The sequence below is a fragment of the Schistocerca cancellata genome, chromosome 4, assembly GCF_023864275.1.
Source record: "Schistocerca cancellata isolate TAMUIC-IGC-003103 chromosome 4, iqSchCanc2.1, whole genome shotgun sequence".
In the NCBI taxonomy this organism is placed as follows: domain Eukaryota; kingdom Metazoa; phylum Arthropoda; class Insecta; order Orthoptera; family Acrididae; genus Schistocerca; species Schistocerca cancellata.
This window is the reverse complement of record NC_064629.1, coordinates 474342299-474358385: the sequence shown is the minus strand read 5'-3', so window position 1 is coordinate 474358385 and position 16087 is coordinate 474342299. Positions and strand designations below refer to the sequence as shown.

The 16087-nt window shown below is 36.8% G+C and overlaps 2 protein-coding genes across 11 annotated transcripts in view; one reads left to right on the top strand and one right to left on the bottom strand.

Moving 5' to 3' along the window:
• The window catches only part of LOC126183424 (DNA fragmentation factor subunit beta), a 437040-nt gene that overhangs the window by 31828 nt on the left and 389125 nt on the right, over positions 1-16087 (bottom strand). For 6 of the 10 annotated variants that reach the window (XM_049925381.1, XM_049925379.1, XM_049925392.1 and 3 more), the window contains one exon: positions 6510-6722. The exons of the other annotated variants lie outside the window; for them this stretch is intronic. In XM_049925381.1, coding sequence (XP_049781338.1) covers positions 6510-6722 — 213 coding nt within the window. The remainder of the gene's footprint in view (positions 1-6509; positions 6723-16087) is intronic. 10 annotated transcript variants of the gene reach the window in all.
• LOC126183423 (uncharacterized) overlaps positions 1-16087 on the top strand; it is a 281164-nt gene that overhangs the window by 30739 nt on the left and 234338 nt on the right. The window lies entirely within an intron of this gene.

Below are 16087 nucleotides of genomic sequence, written 5' to 3'. Positions count from 1 at the left end.
TAAGACATAGCTCCATTCAATAATTCAAAACTACCCTCCAAAGTCGTGCAGTCAATTAATGACTCAACAATTAGAAATTTCAGAGAAAATCTTCAACAGTTAGATTGGGATGAGGTGAACAAGGAACCTGATGCTAATTTAAAATATAACTTATTTCATGATACACTTGTAAGAGAATTTGAAAACTGTTTCCCCAAGAAAGTAGTTAAATCTAATTATAAGAAACCATGCAAAAAAACCTTGGCTTACTAAAGGAATAAAAATATCTTGTAACCACAAAAGGGAACTGTATCCAACAAAAAGAAAGAGTAATAACCCAGAAACAGCCAAATATTATAAAAACTACTGTGCTACATTAAGAAAGGTTATTAAAAAGTTCAGAAGCATGTGCATCATGTCTGAGATTAATACCTCTGATAACAAAACCAAAACAATTTGGAATATTATTACAAGGGAGACAGGACAACCAAGAGTACAGGATGAAAGAGTACAGGATGAAAGAGTACAGGATGAAGAAAGAGTACAGGATGAAAGAGTACAGGATGAAAGAGTACAGGATGAAAGAGTACAGGATGAAAGAGTACAGGATGAAAGAGTACAGGATGAAAGAGTACAGGATGAAAGAGTACATGATGTTGGACGGTATCACCATCAAAGCGAATGGAAACTTGATAGACAACAAGCCGGAAGTCGAAAACATTTTGAATAATCATTTTTTAAATGTTGTAGAGAAAATAGGATCTAAATGTTCATTAGAAGAAGCAAGACTGTTAATGGAAGAGGCCTTACCCACACCATTTGATACAATTGAAATTCCACCCACCTCTCCTTCTGAAATTAGGAAGATAATAAACTCTCTCAAGAAAAAAAGCTCACATGGAATTGATGGCATTTCCAGCAGGATAATAAAAGCTTGTTCCCAAGAAATAAGTGGGATTCTTAGCCACATATGTAATAGCTCTCTGAAGCAGGGTATTTTCCCAGATAGACTGAAGTATGCCATTGTTAAACCACTGCATAAAAAAGGGGATATGTCTGATGTCAACAACTACCACCCATTCTCTCTTCTGACTGCCTTATCCAAAATTCTTGAAAAAGTAATGTATTGTAGAGTAGCTTCACACCTTTGTAAAAATAAAGTTTTAACAAAATGTCAGTTTGGTTTCCAGAAGGGTTTTTCAACAGAAAATGCTATATATACTTTCACTAATGAAATATTAAATGCTCTGAGTAACCGGAAGTCACCCTTTGGGATTTTGATTGTGTAAATCATGGAATACTTCTAGATAAGCTCAAGTACTGTGGTATGAATGGGACAGTTCTCAAATGGTTTAAATCATACCTAACTGTAAGAGTGCAGAAAGTTGAAGTAAGCAGTTCACATAATATGCAAAAAACTGGTGATTTCTCAAACTGGGGACAATCAAGAATGGGGTGCAGCAAGGTTCGGTCTTGGGTCCTCTGCTGTTCTTAATATATATTAATGCCTTGCCATTCTATGTTCACGAGGGTGCAAAGCTGGTACTTTTTGCCAATAATACAAGTATAGCTATCACACCCAACAGACAAGAATTAACTGGGGAAATTGTAAACGATGTTTTTCAGAAAATCATTAAGTGGTTCTCTGGAAATGGGCTCTCATTAAACTTTGACAAAACGCAGTATATACAGTTCCACACAGTAAATGGAATGCCACCATTAATAAATATAGACTTCGATCAGAAATCGGTAACTAAGGTAGAATATTCAGAATTTTTAGGTGTATGCATTGATGAGGGGTTGAACTGGAAAAAACACTCTGAGGATCTGCTGAAACGTTTGAGTTCAGCTACTTATGCTACTAGGGTCATTGCAAATTTTGGCGATATACATCTGAGTAAATTAGCCTACCACACCTATTTTTATTTCTGCTTTTGTATGGCATCATATTCTGGGGTAACTCATCATTGAGTAAAAGAGTGTTCATTGCACAAAAGCGTGTAATCAGAATAATTGCTGGAGCTCATCCAAGATCATCCTGCAGACACTTATTTAAAGAGCTCTGTTAATTCCCCATCTCTCTCCATGCAGTTTCCACATGTTTGGAGCCCTGAAGAAAGATATTTGTGGCTGTTGATTTGCCAGATACAATCAAGGTTCCATAGGCAACCCCAACATTTTTCCATGAAGGAATTTACCATCTTGTCCCACAGTAGGACCAATGTATTAACAATTGCAGTGATTACTTTTGAAATAATGAACAGTCCACTTACTATTTTTCCATCTGTATTATATTCATTTGACTGTCCATCGTATTTTAAATATAACATTTCATTTAGTAAAGCACATCAAGAAGTCCATAACATAGACAACATTCCATTGCCACACCGGATATGGCTCGAATTCAAAGATACAGTATCAACAGCAATAAATAGATTCATACCACATAAGTTAGTAAGAGACGGGACTGATCCACCATGGTACACAGAACATGTCACAACACTGTTGCAGAAGCAATGAAAAAAGCATGCCAAATTCAGAAGAATGGAAAATCCCCAAGACTGGCTAAGTTTCACGGAAGCTCGAAATTTAGTGCGGACACCAAAGCGAAATGCTTTTAATAGTTTCCAAAATGAAACATTGTCTCAAAATATGGTAGAAAACCCAAAGAGATTCTGGGCATACGTAAAGTACACCAGCGGCAAAAAACAGTCAATACCGTCACTGCGCAATAGCGATGGAAATGTTACCGATGATGGTGCCACTAAAACAGAGTTACTAAATACAGTTCTCCGTAATTCCTTCACGAAAGAAGATGAAGTAAATATTCCAGAATTCGAAACCAGAACAGCTGTTAGCATGAGTGACATAAAAGTAGATATCTTATGTGTTGCGGCAGAACAACTCAAATCACTTAAGAAAGGCAAGTCTTCCAGTCCAGATGGTATACCAATCAGGTTCCTTTCAGAGTATACAGACACAATAGCGCCTTTCTTAGCAATCATATACAACCACTTGCTTGACAAAAGCTCTGTTCCTAAAGACTGAAAAATAGCACAGGTCACACCAATATTCAAGAAAGGAAATAGGAGTAACCCATTGAATTATAGACCCATATCACTGGCCTCAATTTGCAGTAGGATTTTGGAGCATATACTGTACTCAAACATTATGAATCACCTTGAAGAAAATGAATTATTGATACATAACTAGCACGGATTCAGAAAATATCATTCTTGTGCAACTCTTTATCCCCAAATGAATTATTGATACATAACTGACACGGATTCAGAAAATATCATTCTTGTGCAGCTCTATATTCCCATGAAGTAATGAGTGCTGTCGACAAGGGATCTCAAATCAATTCCATATTTCTAGATTTCCAGAAGGTTTTTTATACCATTCCTCATAAGTGACTATTAATCAAATTGCGTGCATATGGAGTATCCTCTCAGTTGTGTGACTGGATTCGTGATTTCTTCTCAGAGAGGTCACAGTTCATAGTGATAGATGGTAAATCATCAAGCAGAACAGAAGTGATATCTGGTGTCCCACAATGTAGTGTCTCAGGCCCTCTGCTGTCCCTGATTTACATAAATGATCTAGGTGATAATCTGAGCAGCCCCCTTAGATTGTTTGCAGATGATGCTGTAATTTACCGTCTAGTAAAATCATCAGATGATCAGTTCCAATTACAAAATGATCTAGAGAGAATTTCTGTATGGTGCAAAAAGTGGCAATTAGCACTAAACAAAGAAAAGTGTGAGGTCATCCACATGGGTACTGAAAGAAATCCAAAAAATTTTGGGTATACGATAAATCACACAAATCTAAGGGCTGTCAATTCGACTAAATACCTAGGAATTACAGTTACAAGAAACTTAAATTGGAAAGACCACATAGATAATATTGTGGGGAAGCTGAAACAAAGACTGTGCTTTGTTGGCAGAACACTTACAAGATGTGACTAACCCACTAAAGAGACAGCCTACATTACACTTGTCCGTCCTCTGCTGGAATACTGCTGCGCGGTATGGGATCCTTACCAGGTACGATTGACGGAGGACATAGAAAAAGTGCAAACAAGGGCAGCTCGTTTTGTGTTATCGTGCAACAGGGGTGAGAGTCTCACTAACATGATACACAAGTTGGGGTGGCAGTCACTGAAACAAAGGCGGTTTTCATTGCGGCAAGATCTATTTACGAAATTTCAATCACCAACTTTCTCTTCCGAATGTGAAAATATTTTGTTGACACCCACCTACGTAGGGAGAAATGATCATCATAATAAAATAAGAGAAATCAGAGCTCGAACGGAAAGATTTTGGTGTTCCTTTTTCCCATGCACCATTCGAGAGTGAAATGGTAGAGAGGTAGTATGAAAATGGTTCGATGAACCCTCTGCCATTCACTTAAGTTTGAATTGCAGAGTAACCATGTAGATGTAGATGTAGACCATAAGTTAGTTGTTGGGGAATGGCTGAAGTTTAATATATTTGGGAATGGTGATACCAATTCTTTTACAGTACAGAGATCCACATTTGCTTTGGGGTTGAAATGAAAATGTTAATACCTGTTTAGCGGAGGATCAGTCACACAATTCCCACTGAGCTTTGCCCACACTACTAGAAATGTGGATAACATATAACTGTGGCAGTTTCTTAAATGTTGATGGCACTCATCAGATACTACAAAATTCAAACAATACTTTATAAAAGTATTATTCTCTGACTGCCACCAATATACTATGACACATTAATTTTGCCATATTAATTATATAACATAGAGACAGAGGAACAATAATTCTATCATATTTTGCATATTTCCACACTCTGATTTCCAATGGGGTAATATTCTGGGGAAATGCTTCAAAAGGGGAAAAGTTTTTTAAAATACAAAAACAAAATGTTAGGTTGATCAGTGATGTTCCAAATCAGACACCCTGTAGGCACCTATTCAAGACACTTGGGATACTGACACTCGCAAGTCAGTACACCCTACTTATTGATGATATTTGTAAACAACGACAAAAAAACTTTTCCAAGCGAACTATGGTATTTACAATAATAACACACGACAGAAGCAAAGCCTTTAGAAAGACTCAGCTACTCTCAATATAGTACAAAAAGGAGTTATCCAGGCTGATATAACAATTTACAATAAGCTCACAGTGAATATAAAAAATTATATTGACAACCTTCATGTATTCAAGAAAAAAGTGAAACAATCCCTTATAAACAATACTGTAAATAATTTAAATGAATTTATAGATCTATAACATTTGTAAAAGATGTATTATATTGTAAATGATGTAATTCGTATGCCAATGTACATAATATTGTGTATCTCATATGTACATTGTTGGCAATACTGTTGTTTCTTTTTTGCACCTTGAATGCAATATTGTGTAGCTTGTATTTATATTGTTTAGGGTATTGCTTGTTTTTCTTCTCTTTTTGCCTATATAATACTGTATTCATTGACTTGTCCTACATTAGAGTACAATCTTTGTACAAAATGTAATTTTAGAAGACTAAATAAAAATGAATCAATAAATGGTATTCTTCAAAGATTAGCTCTGTTCAAAAATGTTTTCAGATCCTGATCAAACAATGTCAAAGAAGCAAATTCAAATGAACATTTAGTCTCCTGCAGCATACTCTTTATTAACATCTGAAGCACTGGTTCATTTGAAACAACATTTGGGAAATGATTTTCATATTATCTTCTATTAAGAAGGGCACTGAAATTCTTTTTCCTCCTTTTGGTATTTAATATTGGTAAATGACATGAAATACCAAACTACTTTTTTAATAACAAATTATCTGTTTTGAGGGCTATTTTCAATTGCACTAATTTTTCCTATCTTCCCACCTGAGATTCTGAAAATACTTTATTTTTTCCATATTGCAGTACCTTCGACATGAAGTAAAGTTCACCACTCTGTTCACCCTTATTGATTTGTCTAAAACTCATTTTAGCCTAGAAAAGATCTGCTGCATCATTCCCAAGAAAAAATGCCTGTATGTGGGTTTCAAGCACCATGTATATGTTCTATTCTGCTTGTTATAATCTATCTAATGTAGTAAGTATCCAAAAAATAATTTACAAGCAGCAGTATTTTACAAAACATATTTATCTTCTGACTTTAAGACTTGGTGTATCTAATTATCACAAAGACTTTGGATTACAGTGAAACAAAGGATTTGATATTTCTTTACAATCTGTCTGCAATAACTACAACCAAATGACTTGTGAATTCAAATAAAAATCTTAATATTCTTTCATAAGCAGACAGCCACAATGCTGTTTATAACAAATTAATTTATGCTAGAAGAAATTAGCATTTCTTATTCACACAGGGAATTTGCCTCAGCAAAATAAACACCATTTGGTATACAGTTTGAAGCCAATTTGAAATGAAATTAATATGAAACACTCGACTCACCATATTTGACTAGGTAAGCATAAGAAAGAATAAGAAATTATAGAGAGTCAATCAGATACCCTGACATTCAGTTATTACCCACCTACGAACCAATCAGGGTCATCTTTTCGATGACTTTTCACCACTTTCTCCTTTCGTTCTTTTGCGGTCTGCATTTTTCTGGCTTTTTCAACAGCTGATGTCAGAACATGCATTTTTTCCTTAAGGTTTTCTGACAAGAACTGCTCTGCTAAGTCACCTACTTGTAATAACTCAATATTTACCATCTTCAATGCACTGTACAGTAGCTCTGCCCCTGTAACACAATGGTGGCACAAGTTATGATCTCTTTTTTCTATAAACCTATGAGTCACATAGGAACTTAATGTATTGAATCATTGGTTCTACATCGATACGAATGTAAACTCACTCTTTCTTGTGTATACATTAGCAAATAAAATAACTTTCCCAAATTCAATTCAAACTAGTCTGAATGAATGTTATATGAATTTATGATGTCTGATTTTTTTCTGATTTAATTAAGTATTATTTGAATAAAATTAACAGGAATAATGATATATGTATGTATCAATTTTTTGGTAATTTAAATGAAAATTCCAGAATGGTGAACATGTTGCCATATTCCAGATGACAATATTAATTAGCAGAAATGGCTTTCTACAAGCAAGTATGATACATGTTCTTACTTTACCAGGAGGTCCTGGTCAGCACTACAAGTTTGCCACTGATCATACTGTCAATAATCATCAGATTGAAACTGTAACTATGTTGCTGGGATGAAATTTAGTACACTTATTATTTACAGTAATATAAAGCAAAAGTTAGAAGTATAAAGTAATAAAAAATATTACATATCTAAAACTTATGGTATGATTAAGCCTCCATGTGTAGTAATTTTTGTTTTTAAATATTCCTTGCAGAATTATACTTCCACATCAGAAAATGATTATCATTAGTCAAACTATCATAAGAGATTGTGCAGAAACTAGTCTCACACTTCACACATCCACTTTTTTCACCTCGGTGATATAGACAGCAGTACTGCAGGTACAACCACAACCAAAGAAATGAGAGAGAGAGAGAGAGAGAGAGAGAGAGAGAGAGAGAGAGAGAACTAGTACACTGTCTGATCAAAAGTATCTGGACGTCCCAGTGTAATGTGGAATTTATCACTAGGTGGCACAAGAGGCAGACCTGCCAGTGTAAAAGGAGACGGTGAGTATTGTGATGTGATTGGAGAAGCAGTAACAGCAGAATGGGTCAGTCAGGAAGGCTCAGTGACTTCCAAAGTGGAGTACTCATTGGATGCCACCTGAGTAACAGATCCATCAGGGACATTTCAACTCTTCTACAGATGCCCAAGTCAACTGTTGGTGATGTGACTGTGAAGCAGAAACGTGAAGAAACAAACAAAACGAAACCAGAATGAGGCTGATCTCACATGCTAACTGACTGGGGCTGTCAAGTATTGCAGAGGGTGGATGTAAAAGATCGCATATCAGTTGAAGGAATAGCTTGAGAGTTCCAAAGTGCTATGAGCAACCCAGCTAGCACAATGACTGTGTGTAGGGTATTAAAAAGAATGGAGTACAATGGTCCAGCAGCTCCACATAAGCCACACATATATGTAGTCAATGCTAAGGGGGCACTTGAGATGGTATAAAAAGTGATGCCACTGAACAGTAGACAACTGCAAAAAAGTGATTTGGAGTGATGAATCATGATGTATCCTGTGGTAGTCCGATGGAAGGGTTAGGGTTTGGTAAATGCCTGGAGAATGTTGCCCATCATCATGCGTAGTGCTGTCGGTGAAGTGCAGAAAAGGTGGTGGTACAGTATGGGGGGGGGGGGGGGTCAATTGTTACGAGTATGGTTCCCTTAATGTGTTTAAGAAAATGCTAAGTGTGGAAAGATATTAACACATTTTACACAATTGTATACTGTTTACAGTAGTGGAACAGTTTGAACAAGATGACTGTTTGTATAAGCATGACAGTGCATCCTGTCATAACACAGCATCTGTGAGGCAATAGATTGTGAACAGTTACAATACTGGAAAGGATTGACCTGCCCAGAGATTTGACATGAAACCAATGAAACATATTGTGGATTAGTTAGAACATCAACTTTGCCCCACACTATGGCATCCTACATCACTGCCTTCTCTGGTTTTGGCTCTTGTGAAAGAATAGGTTGCCACTCCTCCCCAGATATTCAGACATTCACTGAATATGTCCCCAGAACAGTTCAAGCACTCAAAAAGGTGAAGGGTGGACACATCCCATATTAATGCCCCCTAATAGGTGTCTGTATACTTTTGATCAGAGAGTGTATACAGATTCTGTAGAGAGGCAGTAGCCATTCAGTAGTTGCAGGGACCATAGTCCATGTAATAGACTGATACAGGCTTTAAAAATCATTAACATGGCCATGCCGTGTTGGTACAGCAGAACATCTTAAAGGAAAGGGAAACTACAATTATTACATTTCATGAGGACACACAGCTCTACTTTATGGCTTAATGGTGATAGCAACCCACTGTATTCATGGTGTTTCTGTAAGAGCATGTAAACATTTAACAACACATAGAGGATGCTCCACTGAAGAATTAGAGGTAGGGAACCTGGGGTCAGAGAAGCCAGCCTGAGGGGATAGGAATAAAATCACATTACTGTGTACTATTTTATTTATGTTAGTTACAGTTAACTGCAAATACCATCACTGACACAATGAACATACCATTCGTACTGTATCTTACAAAATGTGCTGAAATTGATGGCTATCAACCTCAGTGCAAGCACGACATTGGCAAACAAGATCCTGACACACCCTGACAAATATCCCTGGTGTGTACAAATCCCATCACAGGCAGCTACAATTCTGGCAACTAATTCCATCTCCATATCCATGGGGGTCTCACACACATAGGAAATAATGAAGTGGATGTGGGTCAGGTAACCTTGCAAGCCATGGAATAGGACCTCCGCTTCCAATCCAGCATCCAGGAAAAACAGCACTGAGATGACTGCGGACGTCCACACTGAAGTGAGGTGGTACACCATCATGTTATATCCACATACTCTCACAAACAGTGAAGGGGACAATGGAAATACAGTATAACAGAGCCATCATATGGAAAAATAAAGTAAACAAAACCTGCAACATTACATCCCAGTAATCAGGGTCGTTGTCCTTCTTTCCTTGCAGGAAATAAAGAATGTACATGTAAGTAAACAGCACAGTATGTGTAAACTTGTATGCATGTTAGTTGTAAATAAGCTAGAAAACAGTAATGCTAGACAAAGCAATAGGCAAATTTACTTCCATATCTCCATAAACTGACTTTTCTGACCCCAGGTTCTCTAATTAAAATTGTTCAGTGGAGCATCCTCTATGTCCTGTTCCTTTTTTGCATATTCTTACAGAAACACTCTGTATAGTATTATGGAGGTAAAATAGTCCCTAGAAGTGTAAGTCAGGGGGCACTAACTTCAAGCAAGAGATCCACAGTCATCAAGAATATGTTCTTGGGTTGATCACTGTTGTAATTGATGGTTAAGAGCTTCACAGTACTGAATCAGTTAGCACATATGAGTTCTCTACCCTTGAACTCACCTTCACTAATAACTTCAACTGTGTCAAATGATGCTGGCAAATCTTTCACCATGTAACAGTGCTAAAACCTTTCATTTCCACTGTAACACCCAAATAATGCTTACTACCTCATGACTCTCTCTCTCTCTCTCTCTCTCTCTCTCTCTCTCTCTCTCTCTCTCTCTGTGTGTGTGTGTGTGTGTGTGTGTGTGTGTGTGTGTGTGTGTGTGTGTGTGTCAAGTAATATGATAATGTTCTTGATGTTCCTGTTAATAAATCTGAACAAAGACATGTAGTTTTACACAATAATAAACAAAATGAGAGAAGGAGTTAAAGAGAGAAATGTTGGAAGTGAAACAGAAAAGGAAACTATGAAGAGGACCCACATAAGTTAATGGGCAGTTTCTTAGCGTATCTATTTTTTACTCATACTGCTGTATTACAATGGACAATACAAGTAGTCATAATTATACAAGCAAAGAGCAGAGCCACAAGCACAACTAAACATAATGAAGACAGATGTAGGAGTGTGCTAATTTAACAGACAACTACAACAAAAGAATTATGAGGATTTGACAGAAAAGGTAAAAGACATTTATATGACACTTCACATGCAAAGAGAAGTCCAACAGTTTGACACCTGAAATCCAGAGAAATTCTACACCTACGTCTACATCTACATGACTGCTCTGCAATTCATACTAAAGTGCCGAACAGAGGGTTCATCGAACCAATTTCACTCTAGTTCTCTTCTATTTCACTCTCAAACAGTGCACAGGAAAAACGGACACTTAAATCTTCCTGTTGACCTCTTGTTTTATTACAATGACTGTTTCTCCCTATGTAGGTGAGAGTCAACAAAATATTTTCATATTTGGAGGAGAATGTTTGTGACTGAAATTTCATGGAAAGATCTCACCGCAATGGAAAACGCCTTTGTTTTAATGATTTCCACATCAATATGTGTATCATACCTGTGATCTCTCTCCCCTACATCATGACAATACAAAATGAACTGCCTCCTTTCAACTTTTTCGATGTTCTCCGTCAATCCTATCTGGCAAATATGCCATACCATACAGGAATAATCTAGCAGAGGAAGGGCAAACAGCCTTAGTGAAGCTGAAAACAACACAAAAAGAGGACAGAATATAGATAAAGATGGGATGGGAAGGAGGAGAAGAAAGTAGAAATTTGAAAAAAGTAGGGCAGTACTGTAAATGAGGAAATAATAGAGAAGGAGAAAAGAGCATGAAGAAAGGAACAGAAGCACGGATCACACTGCAACAGAGGAGAATTGTGGAAGTTAGGATTGTATTTAATTACTGCTTTTTCATGCCCCCCTCCCCCACATTCTACTATCATTGACCATCTTTAACCTCTCATCAGTGTCTCACTGACTTCCCACGACTTTGTCGGTCTTGTCATTTGCAGGACACTGTGTGACTATATGAATGCCAGTCGCTCTGTCTCCCTTGCCAGGTATGACCTTCCTTTCCTATTAGACCCAAAGCTCTAATACCTGCTCTCTCCTTCAATTTCTTTCACTGTCTTCTGGGGATGGACTAATTCCACAAATTAAAGATTTCTGTTTCTTTCTAAAACTGTTATTAAATCTTTAGAAGAAAAATGGAAGTTCATTACTTTTTTTTTAACTTCTATAATAAATCACAGGTGAATCTACTCGGCACATAAATTACAACATATGGAAAGTAACAGACGCAGAATATATTACAGACCTGATCAAGGAATGATCTACAGATCGCAATAATTGAAGACATACTTCAGAAGCAAGATCACTTTAAATATTTATTTTGAATTGATGACCAGTTTCAACAGCATTTTGCTGTCATCTTTGGATCTGCAACACAACGCCACACACACACACACACACACACACACACACACACACACACACACACACACTCTCTGCATTTGTAAACATATTTTCTATGCCACTAGATAAGTATAATATTTTACATATTGTTAACATACCGCATCTTTTCCAAAATTATGCCAAATATTTTGACACTGTTGAAAAATTTAAATAATTCAGAAATGCAAGCTCTACCGGGTGGTAAATCGCAACCAATCAGCATATCATTAACAAAAATAGTATTTACAAACACGTTGTCATGCAACTTTCACCGATCACATGCGACCACACACATGCTTGTCTGAAGGTCTACTAAGTTGGGGATTGTGACAGAAAAGCTACCTCTTATGTCCACTACATGGCAGCATGGTAATAGATGTTACTGTTTGCATTTAAATTAAATAATTACACAATTTGTTTATTAAAAATTTGTACAGTGATTAAAAACACTCCACATCTAGAGTTAAAGAAGATTACACATGTTCCATAAAGATTGTACAGTAGTAATAGATTTCAATATACAAGTTTTCATAAAGGAGCAATATCATTATTTAAGTAACACACTGCTAAAAAAATTTATGCTGTTATGTACGTCATATTTATCCAAAAGCAATCCAATAAAGTTTTTTTTAATTTTTTACATGTATTTGTCACTGCACATTGCAAGTTCTGTATAAATTTAAAAAAAATTACTACTATAGTATAAGGCAGGCAAATTTTTATTCTCATGATTTCTTTGTTTTATTTCTAAAGCTTCTTGTTCTTGACAATTCACCCATTTTTGCACATGTTATTTAAGTGTGACATCATCATTTTTCATTATGCTACCTTGCATCACAAAATCACAAACCACTAAAGCACATCAGTGTACAATCACAACATCCTGCCATAACACTTCACTGACAATTAACAACTTCCAAGACTACGTGTCACGTAATACCTAGATGGCATCATACAGTATGTAAAACTTTTTTTCTTAATATGATCTTACCATAGGATTTTACGTGAATCTCATGTTTTCTCTGACACTATTTATCAACAAGGAAATTTTCATGTCGTATTTGGTCTGTCTCATTTTTAAAAGAGGTTTTCACCTGTGAAGTTTGCAAGTTTTAAAAATAAATACACAGATAAAAGAGGAAACATGAGAGTCGTGTAAAGCCCTATCATAATATCATATGTAGAAAAATGAAATTTACAAGTTGTATGATGTCATATACACATTAAGTAACATATAGTCTTAGAGATTGTTCATTGGATAATTATATTACACAAGTTGAAATGTTATGTCAGGATGTTCTGATTGTACACTGATGTTACTACTTTAGTGGATGACATACTGATTGGTTGTGATCTGTTTGCTGGTAGAGCTTGCATTTCCAAGCTATTTAAATTTTTAAACATTGTCAAAATATATGGCATAATTTTGAAAAAGATGAGGTATGTTAACATTATGTAAACTATTATACTTATATATTTCATTTCTACCTTGACACAGAAAATATGTTTACAAATGCAATGTATGTGTATGTCTTGTTGCAAATCCGAAGATGACAGATGAGTGATGTTGAAACCGGTGTTCAGTTCAAAATAAATATTTAAATGTGATAATGGCTCTGAAGTATTTCTTCAAATATATAAGGAATGCCAAGGTACACAAATCCACACAAGCTACTTCTGTGTTGACTGAAGATGGGCTGCTGGCTCAGATGTTAATGGAAAGGGATGCATGGTACTCACTCTTTGAAAACAACATAATGAGTGGTAAACCCAAATGAAAGAATAATCTTGGAATTAACACACATCAAGGTAAAATCAATTGTGTTCAGTGGTAATTACGAGGTGCATTCAAGTTCTAAGGCCTCCGATTTTTTTTCTCTGGACTGGAAAGAGATAGAAACATGCGCATTGTTTTAAAATGAGGCCGCGTTCATTGTCAATACGTCCCAGAGATATCAGCACCGTACGGCAGATGGAATTTTACCGCCAGCGGCGAGAATGAGAACTGTTTTAAATACTTAAAATGGCGACGTTTTCCTTACTTGAACAGCGTGCAATCATTCGTTTTCTGAATTTGCGTGGTGTGAAACCAATTGAAATTTATCGACAGTTGAAGGAGACATGTGATGATGGAGTTATGGATGTGTCAAAAGTGCGTTTGTGGGTGCGATAGTTTAATGAAGGCAGAACATCGTGTGACAACAAACCAAAACAACCTCGGGCTCACACAAGCCGGTCTGACGACATGATCGAGAAGGTGGAGAGAATTGTTTTGGGGGATCGCCGAATGACTGTTGAACAGATCGCCTCCAGAGTTAGCATTTCTGTGGGTTCTGTGCACACAATCCTGCATGACGACCTGAAAATGCGAAAAGTGTCATCCAGGTGGGTGCCACGAAAGCTGACGGAAACCACATGGCTGCCCGTGTGGCATGTTGCCAAGCAATGTTGATGCGCAACGACAGCATGAATGGGTCTTTCGTCGGTTGTGACAATGGATGAGACGTGGATGCCATTTTTCAATCAAGAAACAAAGTGCCAGTCAGCTCAATGGAAGCACACAGATTCACCGCCACCAAAAAAATTTCGGGTAACCGCCAGTGCTGAAAAAATGATGGTGTCCATGTTCTGGAACAGCGAGGGCATAATCCTTACCCATTGCGTTCCAAAGGGCACTATGGTAACAGGTGGATCCTACGAAAATGTTTTGAAGAACAAATTCCTTCCTGCACTGCAACAAAAACGTCCGGGAAGGGCTGCGTGTGTGCTGTTTCACCAAGACAACGCACCCGCACATTGAGCTAACGTTACGCAACAGTTTCTTCATGATAACAACTTTGAAGTGATTCCTCATGCTCCCTACTCACCTGACCTGGCTCCTAGTGACTTTTGGCTTTTTCCAACAATGAAACACACTTTCCGTGGCCGCACATTCACCAGCCGTGCTGCTTTTGCCTCAGCGATTTTCCAGTGGTCAAAACAGACTCCTAAAGAAGCCTTCACCGCTGCCATGGAATCATGGTGTCAGCGTTGTGAAAAATGTGTACGGCTGCAGGGTGATTACGTTGAGAAGTAACGCCAGTTTCACCGATTTCGGGTGAGTAGTTAATTAGAAAAAAAATCGGAGGCCTTAGAACTTGAATGAACCTCGTATTAACATAAAAATCTCTTCATCTTGACTCCTTGATCACATTATCCTAGGAAATGTATTTATTTAAGTACAACATCACCATCTTAGAATATGTTACCATTTGCAACATAGGCAGTTGCAGTACCCTTCTGCAGCAGTTTGGAAGAATGCTTCTCAATGAGATACACACACAGTACATGCAGTTACTCTCTGTCTGGCCAATGACACTAAGACGTGCTTAGAGGCAATTTAAGTATCTAACTACAGGTATTAAAAAACCATTGCACTTACAGTAAACATGATGAACAGGACTAGTGTTGTAGGTTACTTTTGCTTTTACATACAACAGATTACCATGAAACAACACAGATGAAAATGAACTTCATTTTCACTTAAACACTGCATACATAATGCAGAGATGAATACACATCAACAGCAGGAAAAAATTGAAAACCCATGATAATGGTCATGTTAAATGTGTGACAATCAATTGACAAGGGGAGATTACAGGAGAATTGTTAATGTAATAACTTAAAGAGTGAAGACAGACTAGAAAGTATAAGATATGCCACAGACTATATGCATAATTGAAATCTTGGTCCCTTGAAGGAGATTATGATTACTGTAAGAAAGACATGAGAAGAGCAAATAGGTGAATTAAAAAGAAAAAAAAAATGCTTCAACATCTAACAGCACAAAAATGTGTGCAGATGGTCCTTCTTGTTTCCTTATTATTTTGCTTCCTCTCAACAAAGAGATCAATAACAGATGAAGCACGCCCCCAGTCCTGATGAGTAACTTTGGATGAAAATAATCAAGTGTTTATATAAAGAACCAATTCTGTATTTGCCTGACCAGATTTAAAAATAATTTTCAACTTGTATTTTAAAACATTTGACTGTGAAACTGCATTTCTCTGTAGAGGCCAGCTAGTTAAAGTTATGTCCTATTTAAGTTAATGCCATCTAGAGAGAGAGCATTAGGTCAAAAGAGGAGAACATGGGAGAAAATAGCTGATAGACTCATTTAAGGAACAGTTCTTATATTTAAGTGAGATAAC